Below are 27,779 nucleotides of genomic sequence, written 5' to 3'. Positions count from 1 at the left end.
TGAACCTCTACGTTTAATTGTTTCATCATGTGTTGCGTCGCTATTGTTTGGTGTTTCTAGATTAGAGTATATTGAGCTATTGTTTGCATTTGTACGTATGTAGTGGACAAGTAATTTGCTTCATTGGTGTACTCCAGTGGTTCTTAACCTTTTTTCACGGCCGAACCCCTACGACATTCTTCAGCTTTTGGTCGTACCCCAACAAGTTTCATCCTAGGTTTCTAACTTATTTTGTGCTTTTAACCATACGTTTTTTTTCAACCTTCCAATATATTGCAATCTGACAAATAGAGATTGTCACTTTTAGCGACTGTATACCCCTAAAGTTTGATCGAAACGTTTGCCGAGTGTTTGTACTTCAAAAGACCTTCGTCGAACCCCTGATTCAGCGTTGCCGAACCTGGGGTTTGATCGAACCCAGGTTAAGAACCACTGGTGTACACATATCAAGTAATCCACATAGTGATTCTTTTGAGGCTAAAGTTTAGACAAATATTTTACAAAATACCTCGGTTACAATTATCAACTTTCATAACTTGCAGAAACCTATGACGCAAAAAAAAACTTGAAAAACCAGAAACAAAAAAAGGGATATCAAAATCTGTCATCGCCAAACACATTATGTTTATTGGATATATATAACTAAACGCCTTTTTGTTTTAACCCTTCGTCGTAAATTAAGTCACACAGATTACACTATGCATGTGTTTTTAACCTACTGCGGGGTAGCATAAATACGGGCATTGCAGCACAACAGTTCTTGTTAGCTGCGTTGGGTTTATTTCGCTTAGTGCAAGAACATAAATAGAGCGACACAGTTGCATTAGAACAATAATCAAGCACCCCATAGCTGCATAACGTTGAAAGGGCACAAAAATAAAGGGCCCAAAATGTAAAGAGCTGAACACTTTGAATATAGACGTGCTTCTGTTTAGTGGATTTTGTATTGTCATCTTTTTTGTCGTTTTATGTTTGGTCGCTATTGTATAGTGATGTTTCAATCTGCCGGAAATCATCAAACCAGCTTATCATGCTTAATAGGTTTATCTCTTCGTAGCTGAAACAAACCTACAGGGCTCGACTCGCTATTTAGTAATTGAGCTCATATAGGGTTACCACATCTGCGGGCTGATAAGTCGTTTTGCATGAATGTAGGTAACTTTATGCACCAAAAGCAGCCCAGACAAAAGTTAAAACGTATAACTTTAATTTTGAGTCTCTCGGGACAAGAATTGTGAGAACTACTGCATGTTAGGCTACAAGATGCTAAAAATTCCGGACGTTTAGAGTGTGTTTAAAATTTATTTCCGGACACAGATTGAACACCCCAATTCAGGACATGTCATAAAAATTCCGAACTAAACCTAACCTAATACGCTTTCAACGAACAAACTTTATTTCCGGCTTGTTGCTTGTTCTATTGGCAGCGGAAAACTTGTCAGGTTGTGAGCTTATCCGGTTGCCTTAAAGAAAACCGAAATTTTACTTTGTTCAACTGGATCTACACATCGAGCATTTAAAAAACAAATATCAACTGCTTTGCTGCTTTGTAACCCCTGGGGTATCCACTTACCCCGAAGTTAAACCCTGAATTCGAACTCATTGATTAACAAGCTAGCAGGGATATGGGGAAAGTATTTCGTTTCCCGGCATTTTTGGCTTAGTTCTCTGCAAAGATTTAGTTTGATCTTCTGCTGAAAACGCGTGAACAAAGTAACGGCGAGTTTACCACTGAGCCTGCTTTGTTTAGCTTAGTTGGTAGAGCGCGAGTCCCTGAAAGACTTCGGTCGTGGGTTCGATTCCCACCACAGGCTAGATTTTTTTAGCCTTTGCCTTGGTATATGGGAATGCTTGAGAGACCGGCTTGGCTCGGTACAACTCCTTAACGATCTGGCGTACTATGATTTTTCATGAGTTTGTCATGGTCGCTGGTCTGCATGGACGCTTTCGGGCTGATCCCAGTGTGAATGTATTCTTCATCTTAACAAGTTACCAAACAAAGAAATGTTTATATTTTTGTACAATTTTCACAGAAGACATTGACAGGCAAAACATGTGTGATTCTCATTATGTGGTTGTCGAAATGTTTAGACGCTTTCAAATTGCTCTTGAGTTTTTGTTCTTCGTTTTCAAACGTGAACACCTGTTTAAATCGTGCAGCATACGGGACATTTTTGTAGACCTCCCCAATCGGTGTAAATCTTGACGATGCATCCACATATCGGGTTTGCATCAGTTCATAGCCAATGCGGCAAACCTTAAAATATAAAGAACATTTTAGTTGGACAAAAAACAGCTGAATCTAAATAGTTTGGAATCTAAATTTGTGCTTTGGAACAATATACACGGATCTGTTCATATGTTTAATGACGAATGTAACGGCCCCAATATGCGTAAAAGGCGACATTCTTTATTGTTCAAACGTTTCGGTAAATGCATGTTAATAAACGGGTGTAACTGATGAGGCCCTTTAAATCACTGATGGTGGAATGAGCATTTGCCGAAACGTTTTAATAATAAAGCATGTCAATAAAGCAATTTTGAAACGTTATTGCTTGAGAACCCAATTCTTGCTATTTTAACTCATTTCGTTGGTGCCTAATTTAGCTTTAACAAAAACCAATCCCGTTTTAGTTCAATTAAAGAGGCATAGATGCCATTAATCCCACTTTGTCATTCCCCAGATTTTAGTATACCCGTGTTGTTTTCAATGAACCCAATTTAATAATTCCGTGAACATGTTTTGCAAACACAGAATAACTGAAACTTAGTTTTTGTTTATTAAAAGTGACAATGCAACTTATTCGCTACAGTGCGATATCAGGGGCGACTTGCTATGATTCTTCACTTACGTTCGAGTTTCCATCACACACGAGATGCGAGCACTTCGACAAGAGATACATATCAACCATGATTCCCAATAAACCCTCGTTTTCATTTCGGTTGGCTTTGATTTCAGCAAATTCCGACGCCTCTAAGTTGTTCAGGAATTCGTATTCAACATATCTGCGCAGATAAAAAGTGAAAGTTTTTCCAACATTAAAGTAAACTACCCTTTCAATCTAACTGGATAAAATAACAATGCTTACTTTGCTCTCAATTCTTCTACAGTTTTTTTGCTGTCTGTAGCGAGAAAAATTCTTCTTCTTTCAAGCGGTTTTTCTCCTCTAAGAATCCTTCGTTGATCGTAAACTTCAAACCAAGCTGCAGCAAGCTCCATGTATTCTTCGTCTGGGTGTTGATTTGGGCTGCCCTTATCAGTCCGACGTACATGCATTCTGTTAAAAACAGTCAACCATTTTGCTCGTGGCATGAACTGCTGGCAAAAAAAATACTCACATTTCCTTACCCAAGTACTGGAGTTGAGAATTTAAGTGTTTCCTCGACCAGCTTAATTTCTTGTTGTAATCGATCTGTGGGTCTCATAATGTACTTGACAATTTGCCCTTGCCACCAAGCTACAGGAAAGCCATGGAAAGATTGAATGTATGGGGCGACATCTTGCGGAAGTGAGGTGGTAGGAAAGATGCTATGGCTTATCCAGAGGGGAGCATTAAATGCCACCAAAGGCAGAGAAACTGTAATAAACAAACGCTAGTTGAGTGCAGGTATTTGGTAGAATGGCCCAAGGCGCCTGATTTACACACAGCCAGTGGTGGGTTTCAAGTTTTTTGTCAGTCGGTCTATCACAAAAGTAATATTTTTCAGCCGGTTCTGTTACAAAAAGTCTATTAACAGTAGCCAGTTATGCTAACCACTTCGCTGATCTCATAAAGTTTCGTGACACGGTTCTATAGAACCGGTGAGAACCGGATGAATCCCACCACAACTTACAGCCTACATGCAAAAATATGATCGATGTTCGTCCATTAGAGATTCCTGGGTTCAAAACCAGAAAAACAAGGATCTCCTTGAAAAATGCAACAACAAAATTTTCTTGATTTGATTTTACCATTACGGTCCGTTTCTTGTTTTAGGTTCTTATTTTGTAGCCAAACAAATTAACTGACACGAGCATTTACTTGAGACAAATACTTACCAGTCTGACTGTTCAACAATGGCACACTTTTAATATATTTGATGTCAACCCAGCATTTGCTAGCACTCTTTAAAACATCCTTGTAGTGATCACCCAGTTCGTAATGAAATAACACCACACGATTGGTCGCCAGGCCGATATGGTAGCAAGCGGTCATATGGTGAACCATCCCACCAAACCCATACTGGTTTCTGAGCAGACAGACCAATTTATTGGCTCCTTTGCATTTGTTTGGGTTCTAAATCAATAAAAGTTGCTGGAGGTAGAACATAGGAACAAAACTTGCCCGATTTCGAATTGCAAAAAGTTGAATGATTCGTGACTTGCCTTAATACGGTGTTTTCCCTTACCTGCAACTGATGTAGTCGATTTTGTACTTTTTCGCTGAGCTCATCCACCTCTTTGCGTCGGGTACTTTCCCTTAATTGTGTGACGTCATCGACGGTGTTTATAAGAAAACTTGAAACAAGATTTTGTTAAGTTTATTTGTTATTTTAAAACTAACTGATTGGTTTGATACCGGGTAAAGAACATTAAATAAAAATATTTTCGTATTTTGAGACAGTTAGACCCAGTGGTGGGCATTGGCGTAGCTAGGGAGGGGCCAAAGGGGCAATGGCCCCTCTCAAATTTTTTTAAGTTGTACATTGATAAACTTTAATTTAGTGTAGTTTCGTCCCTCGTCATTGTGGTTTCGTCTCTCAACTATATCAAAGGACTATATAGTCGAACCACAGTTTGGCAAGTCACTTTTTTGGTAAAAGCACACCGAGCGTTAGCCAAAAGTTGTATAAGACAACAAATTATTTGGCCCCTCCCAAAACTTTTGGCTGACTACGCCAATGGTGGTGGGATTCAGCTGGTTCGCACCGGTTCTATAGAACCGACTCACGAAATTTTATGATATCAGCGGACCGGTTAGCATTACTGGTTACTGTCAATGGACTTTTTGTAACAGAACCGGTGGGAAAACAATAAATCCCGCCAATGTTTAGACCCTTTATTAATCAATATCTCTAACCGTTTGTGTGCATTCTACATTCACGGTAAAAAGTATTCCCCAAAAAATACGGGTCTTATATTGTATCAAAGCATAATTTGATCATGTACAACAACTGTATTTATTTATTTCATTCTAACCGCAACACGTTTAATTTACTTACAACAACCAGTTGGCTTATACTTACTTTGTTCTTGACTGAAATTCCTCGCTTTGATTTTTTCTTTTAAGCTGGAGTTTGAGATTCATCAGCTGCTTATGTAAAGTAAAGAGCAGTTCAGGGGATTGAGGTTCTGTTAAAAACATTAAAAACACAATCCATGTGTTATAATTCAGACAAATAATCACAGTACGCCAGGCCCATTAAAGGCGCCATACCGAATCAGCCGGTCACTAAGCATTCACCACCAAGCTTTTTAACTTATGGTGACAAAATTAGGATATTGGTCTTTTTAACCAGTTATTCTGAAGATATAGAGGCAACATTTTCTGCCACAAAAGTTTTAGGAGGGCCATATGACCAACTAACACATGTTTGATCTACCTGTTTGGTATGGAGCTTGTTTGATTTCACCTACATAGCATGAACTCCTAGGTTTATTAACTGGTATGTTTCTTAGTGAAGGTTTTTTATGCTTTTCAGTGATCATAATTTTTCTTGAAGAACTTTCCTGCCTACTGATAGTGCCTGGTGTCATCACGTCACTGAAAATGGCAAAATATTGTCAAGTTTAAATACTGGATTGCTTTTAGCTTTTTTCCAACCTAACTATAGCCAGTGGTGGAATTCTATTTTTTGTCAGTCGGTTTCATCACAAAAGTAATATTTTTCAGTCGGTTCTGTTACAAAAAGTCCATTGTAATGCTAACCGGTTCGCTGATCTCATAAAGTTTTGTAAGACGGTTCTATAGAACCGGTGCGAACCTGCTGAATCCCACCACTGACTATATCATGTTAAGAAAGATGCTCGATAAATTTCCCTCTAATAAAACACTGCCTATAAATTCATACGTTATCGTTGCTTTTTGAGTGCATTTTAGCGTGTTACATTTTTTATGCTGAAAAGAAATAATTTACAATAATTCAAATGCCAAAGTTTACTATTAGTTTAACTATAAGCTTACTTTGTGACCTTTGCGAAGAATACAAGTAACGACAATGAAGCAATCACTGCCACAAAACGTATCGATTTTTTTACAATATAAGATAACAGTACCATGTCAGTTTGTTGAACCTGGTTACTTTCAAGTAATCATAAGCACGAGTCTTGTCAAGAATTTTAAATAAGATTCTATGAATTAAACTTTAAATCACATGGACTGAAAAAGCAGGAAGATTTAAATCGTTTTGATTTTTCCTAATGAAACCTGTTTGCTTTGTAGGAGGTTCTGACTTAACTGACCTACAATCATGTTTCTTATTATATTTAAGTAATATAGCCTTCACTTAACCAACTTTCTTAATATATCTGATTCACAAACCCCTTTCCCTTTCAACTACTTGTGACAGATTTTGTATTCTAACCATTACTCAATATTCGATTCATAAAGCACGTTGCAGTTTAGTTATGATCTGATCATCTCAAGCATTTCCTCTCTGTGTTCAGCAGTCTTCTCACCTGTGTTATACATCTGGTATTACCGCATGCCTCGTTTAATGGTCACAAATAGTGCAGTAGGACGTATAGATCGATTATGACAGGTTATTTCCTCACGTTCTGATTCAGTTGATTGGATTTTGAACCTCTACGTTTAATTGTTTCATCATGTGTTGCGTCGCTATTGTTTGGTGTTTCTAGATTAGAGTATATTGAGCTATTGTTTGCATTTGTACGTATGTAGTGGACAAGTAATTTGCTTCATTGGTGTACTCCAGTGGTTCTTAACCTTTTTTCACGGCCGAACCCCTACGACATTCTTCAGCTTTTGGTCGTACCCCAACAAGTTTCATCCTAGGTTTCTAACTTATTTTGTGCTTTTAACCATACGTTTTTTTTCAACCTTCCAATATATTGCAATCTGACAAATAGAGATTGTCACTTTTAGCGACTGTATACCCCTAAAGTTTGATCGAAACGTTTGCCGAGTGTTTGTACTTCAAAAGACCTTCGTCGAACCCCTGATTCAGCGTTGCCGAACCTGGGGTTTGATCGAACCCAGGTTAAGAACCACTGGTGTACACATATCAAGTAATCCACATAGTGATTCTTTTGAGGCTAAAGTTTAGACAAATATTTTACAAAATACCTCGGTTACAATTATCAACTTTCATAACTTGCAGAAACCTATGACGCAAAAAAAAACTTGAAAAACCAGAAACAAAAAAAGGGATATCAAAATCTGTCATCGCCAAACACATTATGTTTATTGGATATATATAACTAAACGCCTTTTTGTTTTAACCCTTCGTCGTAAATTAAGTCACACAGATTACACTATGCATGTGTTTTTAACCTACTGCGGGGTAGCATAAATACGGGCATTGCAGCACAACAGTTCTTGTTAGCTGCGTTGGGTTTATTTCGCTTAGTGCAAGAACATAAATAGAGCGACACAGTTGCATTAGAACAATAATCAAGCACCCCATAGCTGCATAACGTTGAAAGGGCACAAAAATAAAGGGCCCAAAATGTAAAGAGCTGAACACTTTGAATATAGACGTGCTTCTGTTTAGTGGATTTTGTATTGTCATCTTTTTTGTCGTTTTATGTTTGGTCGCTATTGTATAGTGATGTTTCAATCTGCCGGAAATCATCAAACCAGCTTATCATGCTTAATAGGTTTATCTCTTCGTAGCTGAAACAAACCTACAGGGCTCGACTCGCTATTTAGTAATTGAGCTCATATAGGGTTACCACATCTGCGGGCTGATAAGTCGTTTTGCATGAATGTAGGTAACTTTATGCACCAAAAGCAGCCCAGACAAAAGTTAAAACGTATAACTTTAATTTTGAGTCTCTCGGGACAAGAATTGTGAGAACTACTGCATGTTAGGCTACAAGATGCTAAAAATTCCGGACGTTTAGAGTGTGTTTAAAATTTATTTCCGGACACAGATTGAACACCCCAATTCAGGACATGTCATAAAAATTCCGAACTAAACCTAACCTAATACGCTTTCAACGAACAAACTTTATTTCCGGCTTGTTGCTTGTTCTATTGGCAGCGGAAAACTTGTCAGGTTGTGAGCTTATCCGGTTGCCTTAAAGAAAACCGAAATTTTACTTTGTTCAACTGGATCTACACATCGAGCATTTAAAAAACAAATATCAACTGCTTTGCTGCTTTGTAACCCCTGGGGTATCCACTTACCCCGAAGTTAAACCCTGAATTCGAACTCATTGATTAACAAGCTAGCAGGGATATGGGGAAAGTATTTCGTTTCCCGGCATTTTTGGCTTAGTTCTCTGCAAAGATTTAGTTTGATCTTCTGCTGAAAACGCGTGAACAAAGTAACGGCGAGTTTACCACTGAGCCTGCTTTGTTTAGCTTAGTTGGTAGAGCGCGAGTCCCTGAAAGACTTCGGTCGTGGGTTCGATTCCCACCACAGGCTAGATTTTTTTAGCCTTTGCCTTGGTATATGGGAATGCTTGAGAGACCGGCTTGGCTCGGTACAACTCCTTAACGATCTGGCGTACTATGATTTTTCATGAGTTTGTCATGGTCGCTGGTCTGCATGGACGCTTTCGGGCTGATCCCAGTGTGAATGTATTCTTCATCTTAACAAGTTACCAAACAAAGAAATGTTTATATTTTTGTACAATTTTCACAGAAGACATTGACAGGCAAAACATGTGTGATTCTCATTATGTGGTTGTCGAAATGTTTAGACGCTTTCAAATTGCTCTTGAGTTTTTGTTCTTCGTTTTCAAACGTGAACACCTGTTTAAATCGTGCAGCATACGGGACATTTTTGTAGACCTCCCCAATCGGTGTAAATCTTGACGATGCATCCACATATCGGGTTTGCATCAGTTCATAGCCAATGCGGCAAACCTTAAAATATAAAGAACATTTTAGTTGGACAAAAAACAGCTGAATCTAAATAGTTTGGAATCTAAATTTGTGCTTTGGAACAATATACACGGATCTGTTCATATGTTTAATGACGAATGTAACGGCCCCAATATGCGTAAAAGGCGACATTCTTTATTGTTCAAACGTTTCGGTAAATGCATGTTAATAAACGGGTGTAACTGATGAGGCCCTTTAAATCACTGATGGTGGAATGAGCATTTGCCGAAACGTTTTAATAATAAAGCATGTCAATAAAGCAATTTTGAAACGTTATTGCTTGAGAACCCAATTCTTGCTATTTTAACTCATTTCGTTGGTGCCTAATTTAGCTTTAACAAAAACCAATCCCGTTTTAGTTCAATTAAAGAGGCATAGATGCCATTAATCCCACTTTGTCATTCCCCAGATTTTAGTATACCCGTGTTGTTTTCAATGAACCCAATTTAATAATTCCGTGAACATGTTTTGCAAACACAGAATAACTGAAACTTAGTTTTTGTTTATTAAAAGTGACAATGCAACTTATTCGCTACAGTGCGATATCAGGGGCGACTTGCTATGATTCTTCACTTACGTTCGAGTTTCCATCACACACGAGATGCGAGCACTTCGACAAGAGATACATATCAACCATGATTCCCAATAAACCCTCGTTTTCATTTCGGTTGGCTTTGATTTCAGCAAATTCCGACGCCTCTAAGTTGTTCAGGAATTCGTATTCAACATATCTGCGCAGATAAAAAGTGAAAGTTTTTCCAACATTAAAGTAAACTACCCTTTCAATCTAACTGGATAAAATAACAATGCTTACTTTGCTCTCAATTCTTCTACAGTTTTTTTGCTGTCTGTAGCGAGAAAAATTCTTCTTCTTTCAAGCGGTTTTTCTCCTCTAAGAATCCTTCGTTGATCGTAAACTTCAAACCAAGCTGCAGCAAGCTCCATGTATTCTTCGTCAGTCTGGGTGTTGATTTGGGCTGCCCTTATCAGTCCGACGTACATGCATTCTGTTAAAAACAGTCAACCATTTTGCTCGTGGCATGAACTGCTGGCAAAAAAAATACTCACATTTCCTTACCCAAGTACTGGAGTTGAGAATTTAAGTGTTTCCTCGACCAGCTTAATTTCTTGTTGTAATCGATCTGTGGGTCTCATAATGTACTTGACAATTTGCCCTTGCCACCAAGCTACAGGAAAGCCATGGAAAGATTGAATGTATGGGGCGACATCTTGCGGAAGTGAGGTGGTAGGAAAGATGCTATGGCTTATCCAGAGGGGAGCATTAAATGCCACCAAAGGCAGAGAAACTGTAATAAACAAACGCTAGTTGAGTGCAGGTATTTGGTAGAATGGCCCAAGGCGCCTGATTTACACACAGCCAGTGGTGGGTTTCAAGTTTTTTGTCAGTCGGTCTATCACAAAAGTAATATTTTTCAGCCGGTTCTGTTACAAAAAGTCTATTAACAGTAGCCAGTTATGCTAACCACTTCGCTGATCTCATAAAGTTTCGTGACACGGTTCTATAGAACCGGTGAGAACCGGATGAATCCCACCACAACTTACAGCCTACATGCAAAAATATGATCGATGTTCGTCCATTAGAGATTCCTGGGTTCAAAACCAGAAAAACAAGGATCTCCTTGAAAAATGCAACAACAAAATTTTCTTGATTTGATTTTACCATTACGGTCCGTTTCTTGTTTTAGGTTCTTATTTTGTAGCCAAACAAATTAACTGACACGAGCATTTACTTGAGACAAATACTTACCAGTCTGACTGTTCAACAATGGCACACTTTTAATATATTTGATGTCAACCCAGCATTTGCTAGCACTCTTTAAAACATCCTTGTAGTGATCACCCAGTTCGTAATGAAATAACACCACACGATTGGTCGCCAGGCCGATATGGTAGCAAGCGGTCATATGGTGAACCATCCCACCAAACCCATACTGGTTTCTGAGCAGACAGACCAATTTATTGGCTCCTTTGCATTTGTTTGGGTTCTAAATCAATAAAAGTTGCTGGAGGTAGAACATAGGAACAAAACTTGCCCGATTTCGAATTGCAAAAAGTTGAATGATTCGTGACTTGCCTTAATACGGTGTTTTCCCTTACCTGCAACTGATGTAGTCGATTTTGTACTTTTTCGCTGAGCTCATCCACCTCTTTGCGTCGGGTACTTTCCCTTAATTGTGTGACGTCATCGACGGTGTTTATAAGAAAACTTGAAACAAGATTTTGTTAAGTTTATTTGTTATTTTAAAACTAACTGATTGGTTTGATGCCGGGTAAAGAACATTAAATAAAAATATTTTCGTATTTTGAGACAGTTAGACCCAGTGGTGGGCATTGGCGTAGCTAGGGAGGGGCCAAAGGGGCAATGGCCCCTCTCAAATTTTTTTAAGTTGTACATTGATAAACTTTAATTTAGTGTAGTTTCGTCCCTCGTCATTGTGGTTTCGTCTCTCAACTATATCAAAGGACTATATAGTCGAACCACAGTTTGGCAAGTCACTTTTTTGGTAAAAGCACACCGAGCGTTAGCCAAAAGTTGTATAAGACAACAAATTATTTGGCCCCTCCCAAAACTTTTGGCTGACTACGCCAATGGTGGTGGGATTCAGCTGGTTCGCACCGGTTCTATAGAACCGACTCACGAAATTTTATGATATCAGCGGACCGGTTAGCATTACTGGTTACTGTCAATGGACTTTTTGTAACAGAACCGGTGGGAAAACAATAAATCCCGCCAATGTTTAGACCCTTTATTAATCAATATCTCTAACCGTTTGTGTGCATTCTACATTCACGGTAAAAAGTATTCCCCAAAAAATACGGGTCTTATATTGTATCAAAGCATAATTTGATCATGTACAACAACTGTATTTATTTATTTCATTCTAACCGCAACACGTTTAATTTACTTACAACAACCAGTTGGCTTATACTTACTTTGTTCTTGACTGAAATTCCTCGCTTTGATTTTTTCTTTTAAGCTGGAGTTTGAGATTCATCAGCTGCTTATGTAAAGTAAAGAGCAGTTCAGGGGATTGAGGTTCTGTTAAAAACATTAAAAACACAATCCATGTGTTATAATTCAGACAAATAATCACAGTACGCCAGGCCCATTAAAGGCGCCATACCGAATCAGCCGGTCACTAAGCATTCACCACCAAGCTTTTTAACTTATGGTGACAAAATTAGGATATTGGTCTTTTTAACCAGTTATTCTGAAGATATAGAGGCAACATTTTCTGCCACAAAAGTTTTAGGAGGGCCATATGACCAACTAACACATGTTTGATCTACCTGTTTGGTATGGAGCTTGTTTGATTTCACCTACATAGCATGAACTCCTAGGTTTATTAACTGGTATGTTTCTTAGTGAAGGTTTTTTATGCTTTTCAGTGATCATAATTTTTCTTGAAGAACTTTCCTGCCTACTGATAGTGCCTGGTGTCATCACGTCACTGAAAATGGCAAAATATTGTCAAGTTTAAATACTGGATTGCTTTTAGCTTTTTTCCAACCTAACTATAGCCAGTGGTGGAATTCTATTTTTTGTCAGTCGGTTTCATCACAAAAGTAATATTTTTCAGTCGGTTCTGTTACAAAAAGTCCATTGTAATGCTAACCGGTTCGCTGATCTCATAAAGTTTTGTAAGACGGTTCTATAGAACCGGTGCGAACCTGCTGAATCCCACCACTGACTATATCATGTTAAGAAAGATGCTCGATAAATTTCCCTCTAATAAAACACTGCCTATAAATTCATACGTTATCGTTGCTTTTTGAGTGCATTTTAGCGTGTTACATTTTTTATGCTGAAAAGAAATAATTTACAATAATTCAAATGCCAAAGTTTACTATTAGTTTAACTATAAGCTTACCTTGTGACCTTTGCGAAGAATACAAGTAACGACAATGAAGCAATCACTGCCACAAAACGTATCGATTTTTTTACAATATAAGATAACAGTACCATGTCAGTTTGTTGAACCTGGTTACTTTCAAGTAATCATAAGCACGAGTCTTGTCAAGAATTTTAAATAAGATTCTATGAATTAAACTTTAAATCACATGGACTGAAAAAGCAGGAAGATTTAAATCGTTTTGATTTTTCCTAATGAAACCTGTTTGCTTTGTAGGAGGTTCTGACTTAACTGACCTACAATCATGTTTCTTATTATATTTAAGTAATATAGCCTTCACTTAACCAACTTTCTTAATATATCTGATTCACAAACCCCTTTCCCTTTCAACTACTTGTGACAGATTTTGTATTCTAACCATTACTCAATATTCGATTCATAAAGCACGTTGCAGTTTAGTTATGATCTGATCATCTCAAGCATTTCCTCTCTGTGTTCAGCAGTCTTCTCACCTGTGTTATACATCTGGTATTACCGCATGCCTCGTTTAATGGTCACAAATAGTGCAGTAGGACGTATAGATCGATTATGACAGGTTATTTCCTCACGTTCTGATTCAGTTGATTGGATTTTGAACCTCTACGTTTAATTGTTTCATCATGTGTTGCGTCGCTATTGTTTGGTGTTTCTAGATTAGAGTATATTGAGCTATTGTTTGCATTTGTACGTATGTAGTGGACAAGTAATTTGCTTCATTGGTGTGCTCCAGTGGTTCTTAACCTTTTTTCACGGCCGAACCCCTACGACATTCTTCAGCTTTTGGTCGTACCCCAACAAGTTTCATCCTAGGTTTCTAACTTATTTTGTGCTTTTAACCATACGTTTTTTTTCAACCTTCCAATATATTGCAATCTGACAAATAGAGATTGTCACTTTTAGCGACTGTATACCCCTAAAGTTTGATCGAAACGTTTGCCGAGTGTTTGTACTTCAAAAGACCTTCGTCGAACCCCTGATTCAGCGTTGCCGAACCTGGGGTTTGATCGAACCCAGGTTAAGAACCACTGGTGTACACATATCAAGTAATCCACATAGTGATTCTTTTGAGGCTAAAGTTTAGACAAATATTTTACAAAATACCTCGGTTACAATTATCAACTTTCATAACTTGCAGAAACCTATGACGCAAAAAAAAACTTGAAAAACCAGAAACAAAAAAAGGGATATCAAAATCTGTCATCGCCAAACACATTATGTTTATTGGATATATATAACTAAACGCCTTTTTGTTTTAACCCTTCGTCGTAAATTAAGTCACACAGATTACACTATGCATGTGTTTTTAACCTACTGCGGGGTAGCATAAATACGGGCATTGCAGCACAACAGTTCTTGTTAGCTGCGTTGGGTTTATTTCGCTTAGTGCAAGAACATAAATAGAGCGACACAGTTGCATTAGAACAATAATCAAGCACCCCATAGCTGCATAACGTTGAAAGGGCACAAAAATAAAGGGCCCAAAATGTAAAGAGCTGAACACTTTGAATATAGACGTGCTTCTGTTTAGTGGATTTTGTATTGTCATCTTTTTTGTCGTTTTATGTTTGGTCGCTATTGTATAGTGATGTTTCAATCTGCCGGAAATCATCAAACCAGCTTATCATGCTTAATAGGTTTATCTCTTCGTAGCTGAAACAAACCTACAGGGCTCGACTCGCTATTTAGTAATTGAGCTCATATAGGGTTACCACATCTGCGGGCTGATAAGTCGTTTTGCATGAATGTAGGTAACTTTATGCACCAAAAGCAGCCCAGACAAAAGTTAAAACGTATAACTTTAATTTTGAGTCTCTCGGGACAAGAATTGTGAGAACTACTGCATGTTAGGCTACAAGATGCTAAAAATTCCGGACGTTTAGAGTGTGTTTAAAATTTATTTCCGGACACAGATTGAACACCCCAATTCAGGACATGTCATAAAAATTCCGAACTAAACCTAACCTAATACGCTTTCAACGAACAAACTTTATTTCCGGCTTGTTGCTTGTTCTATTGGCAGCGGAAAACTTGTCAGGTTGTGAGCTTATCCGGTTGCCTTAAAGAAAACCGAAATTTTACTTTGTTCAACTGGATCTACACATCGAGCATTTAAAAAACAAATATCAACTGCTTTGCTGCTTTGTAACCCCTGGGGTATCCACTTACCCCGAAGTTAAACCCTGAATTCGAACTCATTGATTAACAAGCTAGCAGGGATATGGGGAAAGTATTTCGTTTCCCGGCATTTTTGGCTTAGTTCTCTGCAAAGATTTAGTTTGATCTTCTGCTGAAAACGCGTGAACAAAGTAACGGCGAGTTTACCACTGAGCCTGCTTTGTTTAGCTTAGTTGGTAGAGCGCGAGTCCCTGAAAGACTTCGGTCGTGGGTTCGATTCCCACCACAGGCTAGATTTTTTTAGCCTTTGCCTTGGTATATGGGAATGCTTGAGAGACCGGCTTGGCTCGGTACAACTCCTTAACGATCTGGCGTACTATGATTTTTCATGAGTTTGTCATGGTCGCTGGTCTGCATGGACGCTTTCGGGCTGATCCCAGTGTGAATGTATTCTTCATCTTAACAAGTTACCAAACAAAGAAATGTTTATATTTTTGTACAATTTTCACAGAAGACATTGACAGGCAAAACATGTGTGATTCTCATTATGTGGTTGTCGAAATGTTTAGACGCTTTCAAATTGCTCTTGAGTTTTTGTTCTTCGTTTTCAAACGTGAACACCTGTTTAAATCGTGCAGCATACGGGACATTTTTGTAGACCTCCCCAATCGGTGTAAATCTTGACGATGCATCCACATATCGGGTTTGCATCAGTTCATAGCCAATGCGGCAAACCTTAAAATATAAAGAACATTTTAGTTGGACAAAAAACAGCTGAATCTAAATAGTTTGGAATCTAAATTTGTGCTTTGGAACAATATACACGGATCTGTTCATATGTTTAATGACGAATGTAACGGCCCCAATATGCGTAAAAGGCGACATTCTTTATTGTTCAAACGTTTCGGTAAATGCATGTTAATAAACGGGTGTAACTGATGAGGCCCTTTAAATCACTGATGGTGGAATGAGCATTTGCCGAAACGTTTTAATAATAAAGCATGTCAATAAAGCAATTTTGAAACGTTATTGCTTGAGAACCCAATTCTTGCTATTTTAACTCATTTCGTTGGTGCCTAATTTAGCTTTAACAAAAACCAATCCCGTTTTAGTTCAATTAAAGAGGCATAGATGCCATTAATCCCACTTTGTCATTCCCCAGATTTTAGTATACCCGTGTTGTTTTCAATGAACCCAATTTAATAATTCCGTGAACATGTTTTGCAAACACAGAATAACTGAAACTTAGTTTTTGTTTATTAAAAGTGACAATGCAACTTATTCGCTACAGTGCGATATCAGGGGCGACTTGCTATGATTCTTCACTTACGTTCGAGTTTCCATCACACACGAGATGCGAGCACTTCGACAAGAGATACATATCAACCATGATTCCCAATAAACCCTCGTTTTCATTTCGGTTGGCTTTGATTTCAGCAAATTCCGACGCCTCTAAGTTGTTCAGGAATTCGTATTCAACATATCTGCGCAGATAAAAAGTGAAAGTTTTTCCAACATTAAAGTAAACTACCCTTTCAATCTAACTGGATAAAATAACAATGCTTACTTTGCTCTCAATTCTTCTACAGTTTTTTTGCTGTCTGTAGCGAGAAAAATTCTTCTTCTTTCAAGCGGTTTTTCTCCTCTAAGAATCCTTCGTTGATCGTAAACTTCAAACCAAGCTGCAGCAAGCTCCATGTATTCTTCGTCTGGGTGTTGATTTGGGCTGCCCTTATCAGTCCGACGTACATGCATTCTGTTAAAAACAGTCAACCATTTTGCTCGTGGCATGAACTGCTGGCAAAAAAAATACTCACATTTCCTTACCCAAGTACTGGAGTTGAGAATTTAAGTGTTTCCTCGACCAGCTTAATTTCTTGTTGTAATCGATCTGTGGGTCTCATAATGTACTTGACAATTTGCCCTTGCCACCAAGCTACAGGAAAGCCATGGAAAGATTGAATGTATGGGGCGACATCTTGCGGAAGTGAGGTGGTAGGAAAGATGCTATGGCTTATCCAGAGGGGAGCATTAAATGCCACCAAAGGCAGAGAAACTGTAATAAACAAACGCTAGTTGAGTGCAGGTATTTGGTAGAATGGCCCAAGGCGCCTGATTTACACACAGCCAGTGGTGGGTTTCAAGTTTTTTGTCAGTCGGTCTATCACAAAAGTAATATTTTTCAGCCGGTTCTGTTACAAAAAGTCTATTAACAGTAGCCAGTTATGCTAACCACTTCGCTGATCTCATAAAGTTTCGTGACACGGTTCTATAGAACCGGTGAGAACCGGATGAATCCCACCACAACTTACAGCCTACATGCAAAAATATGATCGATGTTCGTCCATTAGAGATTCCTGGGTTCAAAACCAGAAAAACAAGGATCTCCTTGAAAAATGCAACAACAAAATTTTCTTGATTTGATTTTACCATTACGGTCCGTTTCTTGTTTTAGGTTCTTATTTTGTAGCCAAACAAATTAACTGACACGAGCATTTACTTGAGACAAATACTTACCAGTCTGACTGTTCAACAATGGCACACTTTTAATATATTTGATGTCAACCCAGCATTTGCTAGCACTCTTTAAAACATCCTTGTAGTGATCACCCAGTTCGTAATGAAATAACACCACACGATTGGTCGCCAGGCCGATATGGTAGCAAGCGGTCATATGGTGAACCATCCCACCAAACCCATACTGGTTTCTGAGCAGACAGACCAATTTATTGGCTCCTTTGCATTTGTTTGGGTTCTAAATCAATAAAAGTTGCTGGAGGTAGAACATAGGAACAAAACTTGCCCGATTTCGAATTGCAAAAAGTTGAATGATTCGTGACTTGCCTTAATACGGTGTTTTCCCTTACCTGCAACTGATGTAGTCGATTTTGTACTTTTTCGCTGAGCTCATCCACCTCTTTGCGTCGGGTACTTTCCCTTAATTGTGTGACGTCATCGACGGTGTTTATAAGAAAACTTGAAACAAGATTTTGTTAAGTTTATTTGTTATTTTAAAACTAACTGATTGGTTTGATACCGGGTAAAGAACATTAAATAAAAATATTTTCGTATTTTGAGACAGTTAGACCCAGTGGTGGGCATTGGCGTAGCTAGGGAGGGGCCAAAGGGGCAATGGCCCCTCTCAAATTTTTTTAAGTTGTACATTGATAAACTTTAATTTAGTGTAGTTTCGTCCCTCGTCATTGTGGTTTCGTCTCTCAACTATATCAAAGGACTATATAGTCGAACCACAGTTTGGCAAGTCACTTTTTTGGTAAAAGCACACCGAGCGTTAGCCAAAAGTTGTATAAGACAACAAATTATTTGGCCCCTCCCAAAACTTTTGGCTGACTACGCCAATGGTGGTGGGATTCAGCTGGTTCGCACCGGTTCTATAGAACCGACTCACGAAATTTTATGATATCAGCGGACCGGTTAGCATTACTGGTTACTGTCAATGGACTTTTTGTAACAGAACCGGTGGGAAAACAATAAATCCCGCCAATGTTTAGACCCTTTATTAATCAATATCTCTAACCGTTTGTGTGCATTCTACATTCACGGTAAAAAGTATTCCCCCCAAAATACGGGTCTTATATTGTATCAAAGCATAATTTGATCATGTACAACAACTGTATTTATTTATTTCATTCTAACCGCAACACGTTTAATTTACTTACAACAACCAGTTGGCTTATACTTACTTTGTTCTCGACTGAAATTCCTCGCTTTGATTTTTTCTTTTAAGCTGGAGTTTGAGATTCATCAGCTGCTTATGTAAAGTAAAGAGCAGTTCAGGGGATTGAGGTTCTGTTAAAAACATTAAAAACACAATCCATGTGTTATAATTCAGACAAATAATCACAGTACGCCAGGCCCATTAAAGGCGCCATACCGAATCAGCCGGTCACTAAGCATTCACCACCAAGCTTTTTAACTTATGGTGACAAAATTAGGATATTGGTCTTTTTAACCAGTTATTCTGAAGATATAGAGGCAACATTTTCTGCCACAAAAGTTTTAGGAGGGCCATATGACCAACTAACACATGTTTGATCTACCTGTTTGGTATGGAGCTTGTTTGATTTCACCTACATAGCATGAACTCCTAGGTTTATCAACTGGTATGTTTCTTAGTGAAGGTTTTTTATGCTTTTCAGTGATCATAATTTTTCTTGAAGAACTTTCCTGCATACTGATAGTGCCTGGTGTCATCACGTCACTGAAAATGGCAAAATATTGTCAAGTTTAAATACTGGATTGCTTTTAGCTTTTTTCCAACCTAACTATAGCCAGTGGTGGAATTCTATTTTTTGTCAGTCGGTTTCATCACAAAAGTAATATTTTTCAGTCGGTTCTGTTACAAAAAGTCCATTGTAATGCTAACCGGTTCGCTGATCTCATAAAGTTTTGTAAGACGGTTCTATAGAACCGGTGCGAACCTGCTGAATCCCACCACTGACTATATCATGTTAAGAAAGATGCTCGATAAATTTCCCTCTAATAAAACACTGCCTATAAATTCATACGTTATCGTTGCTTTTTGAGTGCATTTTAGCGTGTTACATTTTTTATGCTGAAAAGAAATAATTTACAATAATTCAAATGCCAAAGTTTACTATTAGTTTAGCTATAAGCTTACCTTGTGACCTTTGCGAAGAATACAAGTAACGACAATGAAGCAATCACTGCCACAAAACGTATCGATTTTTTTACAATATAAGATAACAGTACCATGTCAGTTTGTTGAACCTGGTTACTTTCAAGTAATCATAAGCACGAGTCTTGTCAAGAATTTTAAATAAGATTCTATGAACTAAACTTTAAATCACATGGACTGAAAAAGCAGGAAGATTTAAATCGTTTTGATTTTTCCTAATAAAACCTGTTTACTTTGTAGGAGGTTCTGACTTAACTGACCTACAATCATGTTTCTTATTATATTTAAGTAATATAGCCTTCACTTAACCAACTTTCTTAATATATCTGATTCACAAACCCCTTTCCCTTTCAACTACTTGTGACAGATTTTATATTCTAACCATTACTCAATATTCGATTCATAAAGCACGTTGCAGTTTAGTTATGATCTGATCATCTCAAGCATTTCCTCTCTGTGTTCAGCAGTCTTCTCACTTGTGTTATACATCTGGTATTACCGCATGCCTCGTTTAATGGTCACAAATAGTGCAGTAGGACGTATAGATCGATTATGACAGGTTATTTCCTCACGTTCTGATTCAGTTGATTGGATTTTGTACCTCTACGTTTAATTGTTTCATCATGTGTTGCGTCGCTATTGTTTGGTGTATCTAGATTAGAGTATATTGAGCTATTGTTTGCATTTGTACGTATGTAGTGGACAAGTAATTTGCTTTATTGGTGTGCTCCAGTGGTTCTTAACCTTTTTTCACGGCCGAACCCCTACGACATTCTTCAGCTTTTGGTCGTACCCCAACAAGTTTCATCCTAGGTTTCTAACTTATTTTGTGCTTTTAACCATACGTTTTTTTTTTCAACCTTCCAATATATTGCAATCTGTCAAATAGAGATTGTCACTTTTAGCGACTGTATACCCCTAAAGTTTGATCGAAACGTTTGCCGAGTGTTTGTACTTCAAAAGACCTTCGTCGAACCCCTGATTCAGCGTTGCCGAACCTGGGGTTTGATCGAACCCAGGTTAAGAACCACTGGTGTACACATATCAAGTAATCCACATAGTGATTCTTTTGAGGCTAAAGTTTAGACAAATATTTTACAAAATACCTCGGTTACAATTATCAACTTTCATTACTTGCAGAAACCTATGACGCAAAAAAAACTTGAAAAACCAGAAATAAAAAAAGGGATATCAAAATCTGTCATCGCCAAACACATTATGTTTATTGGATATAAATAACTAAACGCCTTTTTGTTTTAACCCTTCGTCGTAAATTAAGTCACACAGATTACACTATGCATGTGTTTTTAACCTACTGCGGGTAAGCATAAATACGGGCATTGCAGCACAACAGTTCTTGTTAACTGCGTTGGGTTTATTTCGCTTAGTGCAAGAACATAAATAGAGCGACACAGTTGCATTAGAACAATAATCAAGCACCCCATAGCTGCATAACGTTGAAAGGGCACAAAAATAAAGGGCCCAAAATGTGAAGAGCTGAACACTTTGAAACTGCAACTCATTTACAAGGTGTTCTGTGACTGGGCCTTATGCACAAGAAAGTGAGATGGCGTAATATGGGCAAACACGACTGAAGAAAAGGTCTGTGGTTTAGTTGAGGTAGGAACGAAAGTCGAGTTCATACTATATCCATTTTTTGTTTTTGTTATTGTGAAAAACACCAAAAATAATTTATACATTTGTACAATTTTGGCAAAACACATTAACAGGCAAAACATGTGTGATTCTTTTTAGGTGGTAGTAGAAATGTTCGGACACTCTTAACATACTGCCTTCTTTACGAGAAATCTTTTCTTCTCCTGTAGTTTCTTTTTTAATACCAAATTGGAATAGCTTTCGGAACTGTACGACGTATGGAACATTTTTGTATATCTCCCCAATCGGTGTAAATCTTGCAGATGCATCAACATTTTGGGTTTGCATCAGTTCATAGGCGATGCGGCAAACCTAGTATTGAAAACATATCTTACATATAATTTCATATCTTATATATCAAAACTTCTATCAAACTCTACTGATGTAGAGCTACATGAACTGTTTTTGTCACTGAGAAGCTGACATGTGCAGCATAAGAGGCAGGCAACGGAGATTGTGATTCGATTTTTGAGGGACTCCTTGGTGAGCCTTTGTAGCTCATTTGGTAGAGCGCCAGTTCCGGAAATGCTCCTGTCGTGGGTTCGAATCCCACAGCAAGATAGGTTTCTCTAACCTACCTTGACATGTGTAACGGAATAAATCTGTAAGACGCCTTCAATAGTCCTGGTGTGCTACAATTTAACTACATTTTCAGTCAATCTAAGACTTACATTTGAGTTTCCGTCACACACGAGATGCGAACATTTCGACAAGAGATACATATCAACCATAATTCCCAATAAACCCTCGTTTTCATTTCGTTGGGCTTTGATTTCAGCAAATTCCGACGCCTCTAAGTTGTTGATGAATTCGTAATCAACATACCTGACATGTAACACTCATACTTAGATGAAATGCTTTACAACTAATTTAAGCTCAATGTAACGAATACCTAAAGTATGAACGATTTGAACGGTGTGAATTGAATATATATACTCCAAAAAACAACAGTGTCTGATATTATGTATTGTATAACACATGATTATTTTTAGTGCTCTAACAGAGTTTAGCATTTCTTCGGCCTTACGAAACATGCAACCTGGTTACTTTCAATCGGTGATTTAATATATATCATAACTTCACAACTCAAAATAATATGCACTATAAACGAGTATGATTTCAATGTTAATCTAAATTTTCCTTAATACCACTACTCACTTTGCTTTCAATTCTTCAACAGTTTTTTTACTGTCCGTGGCGAGAAAAATTCTTCTTCTTTCAAGCGGTTTTTCTCCTCTAAGAATCCTTTGTTGATCGTGAACTTCAAACCAAGCTGCAACAAGTTCCATATATTCTTCATCTTCGTATTTGTTTCTGTCAGCTTTGTCCGTCCGGCGCACATGTAATCTATGAATATAGCTCACTACAGTTAACCATGGCGCTTCAGTTTAGAGAAAAAAAAGTTTCACGTTTAACTTAATCCTTGGAAATTCTGACAAAGATAAAATCTTGTTTGTCTTGTTCAATTTTATTATTACCCAAGTATTGGAGTTGAGAAGTTAAGTTGCTTCTCGACGAGCTTAATTTCTTGTTGTAATCGATCTGTGGGTCTCATAATGTACTTGACAATTTGCCCTTGCCACCAAGCTACCGGAAGGCCATGGAAAGATTGAATGTATGAGGCGACATCTTGCGGAAGATCGGTAGTTGGAAAAACACTGTCTTCTATCCAAAGGGGAGCATCAAAGGTTACCAAAGGCAGAGTTTCTGTAATTAACAGGTACGTAATTAACATGAAAACAGTATTACCAACAACAAAATAATCCGTTTTACTCACGATAACCTTTGCATCTGTAAACTTATTAATCGTCATTTCCTTCGTTACTGTGCTGTATGTTGTAATGCACTGTTTGTGCCAACAAATCATTATTTCATTGATGCTGACAATAGTTTTCTCCAAAAGTTTGAATCATAAAATGAATTAGTTTGATGAAACTTTAATAGGAAATTTTTGTTGTTTTTATGTCCGTTTTAGTGTATCTAATGTGTTTTGTTGATTTGTATCAAATGCAATAAACAAGTCAAACAAATTCGTCGAAGAGTGTCTGTAGTTACCTGTTTTTCTGCTTAGTTTAGGTAAACTCTTGACTATGCTGGGGTCCACAACGCATTTGCTTCCATTCATCAGAACATCCTTGTAGTGATCGCCAAGTTCGTAGTGAAATAACACCACACGATTGGTCGCCAGGCCGATATGGTAGCAAGCGGTCATATGGTGAACCATCCCACCAAACCCGTACTGGTTTCGGAGCAGACAGACCAATCTCTTAGCTTTGTCGCATTGTTTTGGATTCTAAATGTTTGATAATAATACAAAGGTATATCAAGTCACTACAACATATTAGTTTCATCAAATTACCCCCAAATGCACAAAAGTAAACAAATTAAAATCGCCTTAAATGGTTGTTCCCCCTTACCTGCAACTGGTACAGTCGACTTTGTATCTTTGCCGTGAGCTCATCTACCTCTTTACGTCGGGTGGTTTCCCTTAATTGTGTGACGTCATCGACGGTGTTTATAAGAAAACTGTTAATCGGTAAGATATTTGTTAATATTACGTCCAACCCTGTTTTGTGCGTTGGACCCTAAAGTTTTGTCTTTCGCCAAGGTATCCGAATTTACTAGACTATGCTTCCTAAATGGGAAAAGGTACTAACACCATAACTCACGTCAGCCGCACATTTTTCCTCCTAAATGTGTGTTTCTGTTTCGGTCCAATTACTTTATGTGTAGTGAACAGTGGTGGCTTACCCAATAAGTGATGTTTTTTAAAGTTATTCTCCCCTGAATTTTGCGTCAACGAATCTGATTCTTAGTTGAATTCGGATTGGAATATTCTTTGATCACATTCAACAAATGACAACAACAAGTTTGCTTTGCTTACTTTGTTCTTGCCTGAAATTCTTCGCTATGATCCTGCCTCTTAAGCTGGAGTTTGAGATTAAACAGCTGCTTGTGTAAAGTAAAGAGCAACTCAGGTGTTTGAGGCTCTGTTAAAAGCCAAAAAACAAACATTTATTTGTAAAAAAATGCATAAATAACATGTAATCACTGACTGATTACGAATCAGTTAAGACGTAGATGAATACGCCTTGCCGTATAGCGGTGAATGCTTGGTGACCGGCTGATTCGGTATGGCACCTTCAATGGGCCTGGCGTATCATGTTTTTATTATGTACTCATTAATGAAAACTTTATTTTTTGCGATTTTTTGTTTGTTTTGGATCTGATTTTACTTTACCAGTCTTTTATGAACTGTTACCTGTTTCGTATGGGGCTTTTTTGGTTTCCCCAACATAACAGGAACTTTCGTGCTTTGTAGCAGTCTCGCTTCGTGTAGAAAGGTGTTGATGTTTTATTGCTGAATCGCCTGTTAAAGTGATTTCTTTCTTGACAATTGCATTGCTTGTTGGAAACCTTTCATGCTTGTTGACAAAAATTCCATCCATCAAGTTACTAACAAAGGAAAAATTGTCGAAGTTTATAATTGCGTAATCAAAGCACGGATTTATAAATTACTAAAGTGGCTAGCTTACGATAAATTTGACCATTACCCAAGTTTTTATTTTCTAATATTACTTGCTTTTACCTACAAAGGTAATAAATTGTTTAAGCCCCTTTCATCCGAATCTTGAAATATACACCGTCCTCTTTGTATTAATATTCCAGCCGTGTTTTCAAAATTTTCTACATTAGATGACGCTTAAAAAAATGTTCATGAACACGATACAAAAACTTTTCGCTGAAAAAGAAAACTAATCAATGTTTGCTTACCTTGCAATTATTGCGAAGAGCATCAGCAATGCTAATGAAGCAATAACTGTCAAAGAACGAACCATTGTTTTGATAATATAAGATAACAGTGCCATATCAGTGTGCTCTGCGTGGTTGCTTCAAAGTATTCCAATAAATTGTTTTAGGTTTTCAGTCTTCATAGATTAGGCGCAACACTAAAAGTAACTGTGATTTACTTTCTACATTCATAAAGCAATAAAACCAATAGTGCTTGCTATGGTATTTAGATCAAAAGGGTTTTGGGTATTATTTGTATTCTGTAGTGTTTGAATCAACCTTTTTAGACGTTTATCAATAAGTCAAACACTTTGAGTCAAATTGGCTGCAAGGTTGCAAAAGCCAAGTAGTGGCTATAAATTAAACCGAAGTAAACCTCTCCCATTTCGCGATGACTTAAAATCATCTTCGCAAACATGTTACACGGCACAAACCGAAAGATCAATAAGTTCTAGTTAAAAAAAAAACAGTTATCTGTCAACTTCACGCTTCTTTGTAAACATTATGGAAAACCTAAACCGGAGGTTGCCATACCGTCCTGATTTCTAAGATTTGTCCGTATTTTGGAGGGCAATGTCTTGGTAAAATATATTGTCCTTATTTCTAAGAAGTCCTTATTTTATCTTATTTTCTACAATTACAAAAAACAAGCGTAGTGAGATGACGGTCAAACCCCGCTACAGGGAAAAGTAAACCTAGACCTGAGATGTCGTGAGATGCATCGAAGCATTTTCTACGAACAAAGAGTTGATTGTTTCTGGCAAAATATATGGCGTATGTTTCGTTTTGTGTAAAAAGTTAACTTTTCGTTTGTCCTTATTTTGGCGTCCATATCGATGGCAACCCTGCCTAGGCTATATACCCAATACGGAAGTCTCCACTATAATACGTCAACCAAATACCAGGCATCTTGCGATTAAGCAACCTCGTTTTGTTCTAACAGGGCCTTTATAGATTAGCATTATTTTGACACATCCTGTCTAGGTGATTGTTTTAATTTTCGAGTTAAACTAACACCACGTTCCCATATTTTATCTCTACACATTTACATATTGCCCTAAAACCAGTGAAGTGGTAGATATTGGGTATTGCGCAAAGTTTAGCAATAAAGTAAAACAAACTAGGAAGTTTAACAAGGAAACTTCCTTGCGAAGAATTCCGCCCTAGTTAGGAACCACAGGCTTAAGCAATGTCACAAGCTTCTTACCCTGAGAAACACAAGCGACCGAGACAAAATTTGAACTTACAAACTTGCGAACCTCATTCTCCGTTGTCACTGTTTAAACGCGTTGTATCAGCACAACACATTATCTTAACTAAATACGACTGAACTAAGCATTACTGTTTAACCTAACGTAACAACGCCTATCGGCAGTATTCTAGACCAAGAATAAGTTTTAATCGCAGTCGTCTTCAAAACAAGTGTAGCAACGTCATTAAAACTCAAAATTAGCCTTTCAAAATTCCCCTACGTGAGTTGTAACATCATCAATGAGCCTTCAACTCTGCACAGGGGCAACGTTTGCTTCAACATTTACAACAACGTGCATAGCGTTTTGTACGACAAAGGGCGCTCAATAGATTTAATACGGACACCAGCAATAGCGGAAATAGCACACAAGCCGAAACACAATGATCATTTAGTGATTGTCAGTTAAATCCTACCGGTTATTTTGTATTTAATGTTAACAAACATTGTCTAAAATTGTTTCTTATGCAACCTTATGTATTCGACATTCTTGGAAAATTTCATGATTATATTTGTCATGTGTTGTCTGTTTTGTGGAAACAACTTCAACATCAACGAACTCTAAATGATTATGTGCATATAGGCATAAATTATGTAGACCTACTGGACAATTGTGTAGGTCTATTGGGACAAGTATCCTTCCTGCCTTTACATGGTGTTATCGTAAAAATTCTCGACTTGTTGAGATTGAAATTAAGTGGAAATCTCATTTGCAAGCACGACTGCTATTATGCAACACATATTTTCTCATTAACCTCAGTATTTGCGAAGTTGTAGGGCATCTAGAAAACGTTGCTCTCATTTATCGCACTTAGCCAAGACAAGACGTGGGCTACAGCAGTAGTCGGCAATCGCCGGTCCACGGCCCGATACCGGTCCGCGAGGAGTTTGGTACCGGGACGTAGCCTACACGTTTTCATGTCAAATGCTTTGAAACACTTTGCCCGTGCTTTCCGGGGATTATAAACTATTTTATGCGTTTTCATTTCTGAATATTTTTGCAGGCCGGTCCGCATTAAAATTTTAGTTTTTTGAAAACGGTCCGCAGTGCAATAAAGGTTGCCGACCCCTGGGCTACAGCAAAAGTTATACTTCAGCAGTAGGTCTTAAAAGCACGAACATAACAACCTCCTGCAAGCACAAGACGTATATAAGTTCAACTTTAATTGGTTCATTTTAATTCAATGTAAGTTTTTAGTTTTTAAACGACAGCGCTAAAGTTTGGTTTCTTCACATCTCCGCACGAAATCGTACAAACTCATAGAAATCATAATTATAAAGAGTAATCACGTGACCGTTTTTCCGACTTTATTCTGATATGGAACTTGTTTTCTTTTTTC

General features: G+C 37.8%; 4 protein-coding genes across 10 annotated transcripts; all 4 read right to left on the bottom strand.

Annotated features, from left to right (window-relative positions):
- Positions 1-757: 757 nt before the first annotated feature.
- On the bottom strand, positions 758-6,770 carry LOC145205360 (alpha-(1,6)-fucosyltransferase-like). 2 transcript variants are annotated; one of them, XM_080078057.1, is made up of 9 exons: positions 6,165-6,770; positions 5,584-5,744; positions 5,227-5,332; positions 4,390-4,498; positions 4,040-4,277; positions 3,350-3,578; positions 3,090-3,278; positions 2,853-3,006; positions 758-2,257 (listed from the first exon to the last, which is right to left on the bottom strand). In XM_080078057.1, exons 1-9 carry the CDS (start codon positions 6,257-6,259, stop codon positions 2,009-2,011), a joined length of 1,530 nt encoding a protein of 509 aa, XP_079934183.1. In that variant the 5' UTR covers positions 6,260-6,770; the 3' UTR covers positions 758-2,008. The 2 variants fall into 2 exon arrangements, with proteins under 2 accessions (XP_079934183.1, XP_079934184.1); XM_080078058.1 differs by having other exon boundaries at positions 6,257-6,768.
- Positions 6,771-9,934: 3,164 nt separating this feature from the next.
- Positions 9,935-13,550, bottom strand: LOC145205357 (alpha-(1,6)-fucosyltransferase-like). 3 transcript variants are annotated; one of them, XM_080078052.1, is made up of 7 exons: positions 12,947-13,550; positions 12,366-12,526; positions 12,009-12,114; positions 11,172-11,280; positions 10,822-11,059; positions 10,132-10,360; positions 9,935-10,060 (listed from the first exon to the last, which is right to left on the bottom strand). In XM_080078052.1, exons 1-7 carry the CDS (start codon positions 13,039-13,041, stop codon positions 10,009-10,011), a joined length of 990 nt encoding a protein of 329 aa, XP_079934178.1. In that variant the 5' UTR covers positions 13,042-13,550; the 3' UTR covers positions 9,935-10,008. The 3 variants fall into 3 exon arrangements, with proteins under 3 accessions (XP_079934178.1, XP_079934180.1, XP_079934179.1); XM_080078054.1 differs by having other exon boundaries at positions 13,039-13,550; XM_080078053.1 differs by having other exon boundaries at positions 9,999-10,060; positions 10,122-10,360.
- A 767-nt stretch (positions 13,551-14,317) lies between these two features.
- On the bottom strand, positions 14,318-19,915 carry LOC145205363 (alpha-(1,6)-fucosyltransferase-like). Its single transcript, XM_080078062.1, has 9 exons — positions 19,725-19,915; positions 19,144-19,304; positions 18,787-18,892; positions 17,950-18,058; positions 17,600-17,837; positions 16,910-17,138; positions 16,650-16,838; positions 16,413-16,566; positions 14,318-15,817 (listed from the first exon to the last, which is right to left on the bottom strand). The coding sequence occupies exons 1-9, from the start codon at positions 19,817-19,819 to the stop codon at positions 15,569-15,571; spliced, it is 1,530 nt and encodes a 509-aa protein (XP_079934188.1). The 5' UTR covers positions 19,820-19,915; the 3' UTR covers positions 14,318-15,568.
- A 1,181-nt stretch (positions 19,916-21,096) lies between these two features.
- Positions 21,097-26,703, bottom strand: LOC145204146 (alpha-(1,6)-fucosyltransferase-like). 4 transcript variants are annotated; one of them, XM_080076589.1, is made up of 10 exons: positions 26,398-26,703; positions 25,173-25,348; positions 24,661-24,854; positions 24,283-24,388; positions 23,816-23,924; positions 23,454-23,691; positions 22,877-23,105; positions 22,557-22,745; positions 22,070-22,223; positions 21,097-21,710 (listed from the first exon to the last, which is right to left on the bottom strand). In XM_080076589.1, exons 2-10 carry the CDS (start codon positions 25,265-25,267, stop codon positions 21,435-21,437), a joined length of 1,590 nt encoding a protein of 529 aa, XP_079932715.1. In that variant the 5' UTR covers positions 25,268-25,348; positions 26,398-26,703; the 3' UTR covers positions 21,097-21,434. The 4 variants fall into 4 exon arrangements, with proteins under 4 accessions (XP_079932715.1, XP_079932716.1, XP_079932717.1 ...); XM_080076590.1 differs by lacking the exons at positions 25,173-25,348; positions 26,398-26,703 and adding an exon at positions 24,988-25,157; XM_080076591.1 differs by lacking the exons at positions 25,173-25,348; positions 26,398-26,703 and adding an exon at positions 24,992-25,157.
- Between the last annotated feature and the right edge of the window lie 1,076 nt (positions 26,704-27,779).

The sequence above is a fragment of the Phallusia mammillata genome, chromosome 8 (assembly GCF_965637545.1).
Source record: "Phallusia mammillata chromosome 8, kaPhaMamm4.hap1.1, whole genome shotgun sequence".
Taxonomy (NCBI): domain Eukaryota; kingdom Metazoa; phylum Chordata; class Ascidiacea; order Phlebobranchia; family Ascidiidae; genus Phallusia; species Phallusia mammillata.
The sequence above is the reverse complement of the archived record's forward strand: the minus strand, read 5'-3'. Positions and strand labels throughout refer to the sequence as shown.

Excerpts from the sequence above, each read along its gene's own strand:
- LOC145205360 (XM_080078057.1), bottom strand. The coding sequence starts at position 6,259 with ATGGTACTGTTATCTTATATTGTAAAAAAATCGATACGTTTTGTGGCA. Across the intron at positions 4,499-5,226 it reads GAATTTCAGTCAAGAACAAA|TTTTCTTATAAACACCGTCG; the intron begins GTAAGTATAAGC and ends TCTTGTTTCAAG. Across the intron at positions 3,279-3,349 it reads TTCTCAACTCCAGTACTTGG|AATGCATGTACGTCGGACTG; the intron begins GTAAGGAAATGT and ends TGTTTTTAACAG.
- LOC145205357 (XM_080078052.1), bottom strand. The coding sequence starts at position 13,041 with ATGGTACTGTTATCTTATATTGTAAAAAAATCGATACGTTTTGTGGCA. Across the intron at positions 12,527-12,946 it reads TTCTTCGCAAAGGTCACAAG|TGACGTGATGACACCAGGCA; the intron begins GTAAGCTTATAG and ends TGCCATTTTCAG. Across the intron at positions 10,061-10,131 it reads TTCTCAACTCCAGTACTTGG|AATGCATGTACGTCGGACTG; the intron begins GTAAGGAAATGT and ends TGTTTTTAACAG.
- LOC145205363 (XM_080078062.1), bottom strand. The coding sequence starts at position 19,819 with ATGGTACTGTTATCTTATATTGTAAAAAAATCGATACGTTTTGTGGCA. Across the intron at positions 19,305-19,724 it reads TTCTTCGCAAAGGTCACAAG|TGACGTGATGACACCAGGCA; the intron begins GTAAGCTTATAG and ends TGCCATTTTCAG. Across the intron at positions 15,818-16,412 it reads TGTGTGATGGAAACTCGAAC|GTTTGCCGCATTGGCTATGA; the intron begins GTAAGTGAAGAA and ends TTATATTTTAAG.
- LOC145204146 (XM_080076589.1), bottom strand. The coding sequence starts at position 25,267 with ATGGCACTGTTATCTTATATTATCAAAACAATGGTTCGTTCTTTGACA. Across the intron at positions 22,224-22,556 it reads GTTGAAGAATTGAAAGCAAA|GTATGTTGATTACGAATTCA; the intron begins GTGAGTAGTGGT and ends GTTACATGTCAG. Across the intron at positions 21,711-22,069 it reads TGTGTGACGGAAACTCAAAT|GTTTGCCGCATCGCCTATGA; the intron begins GTAAGTCTTAGA and ends TTTCAATACTAG.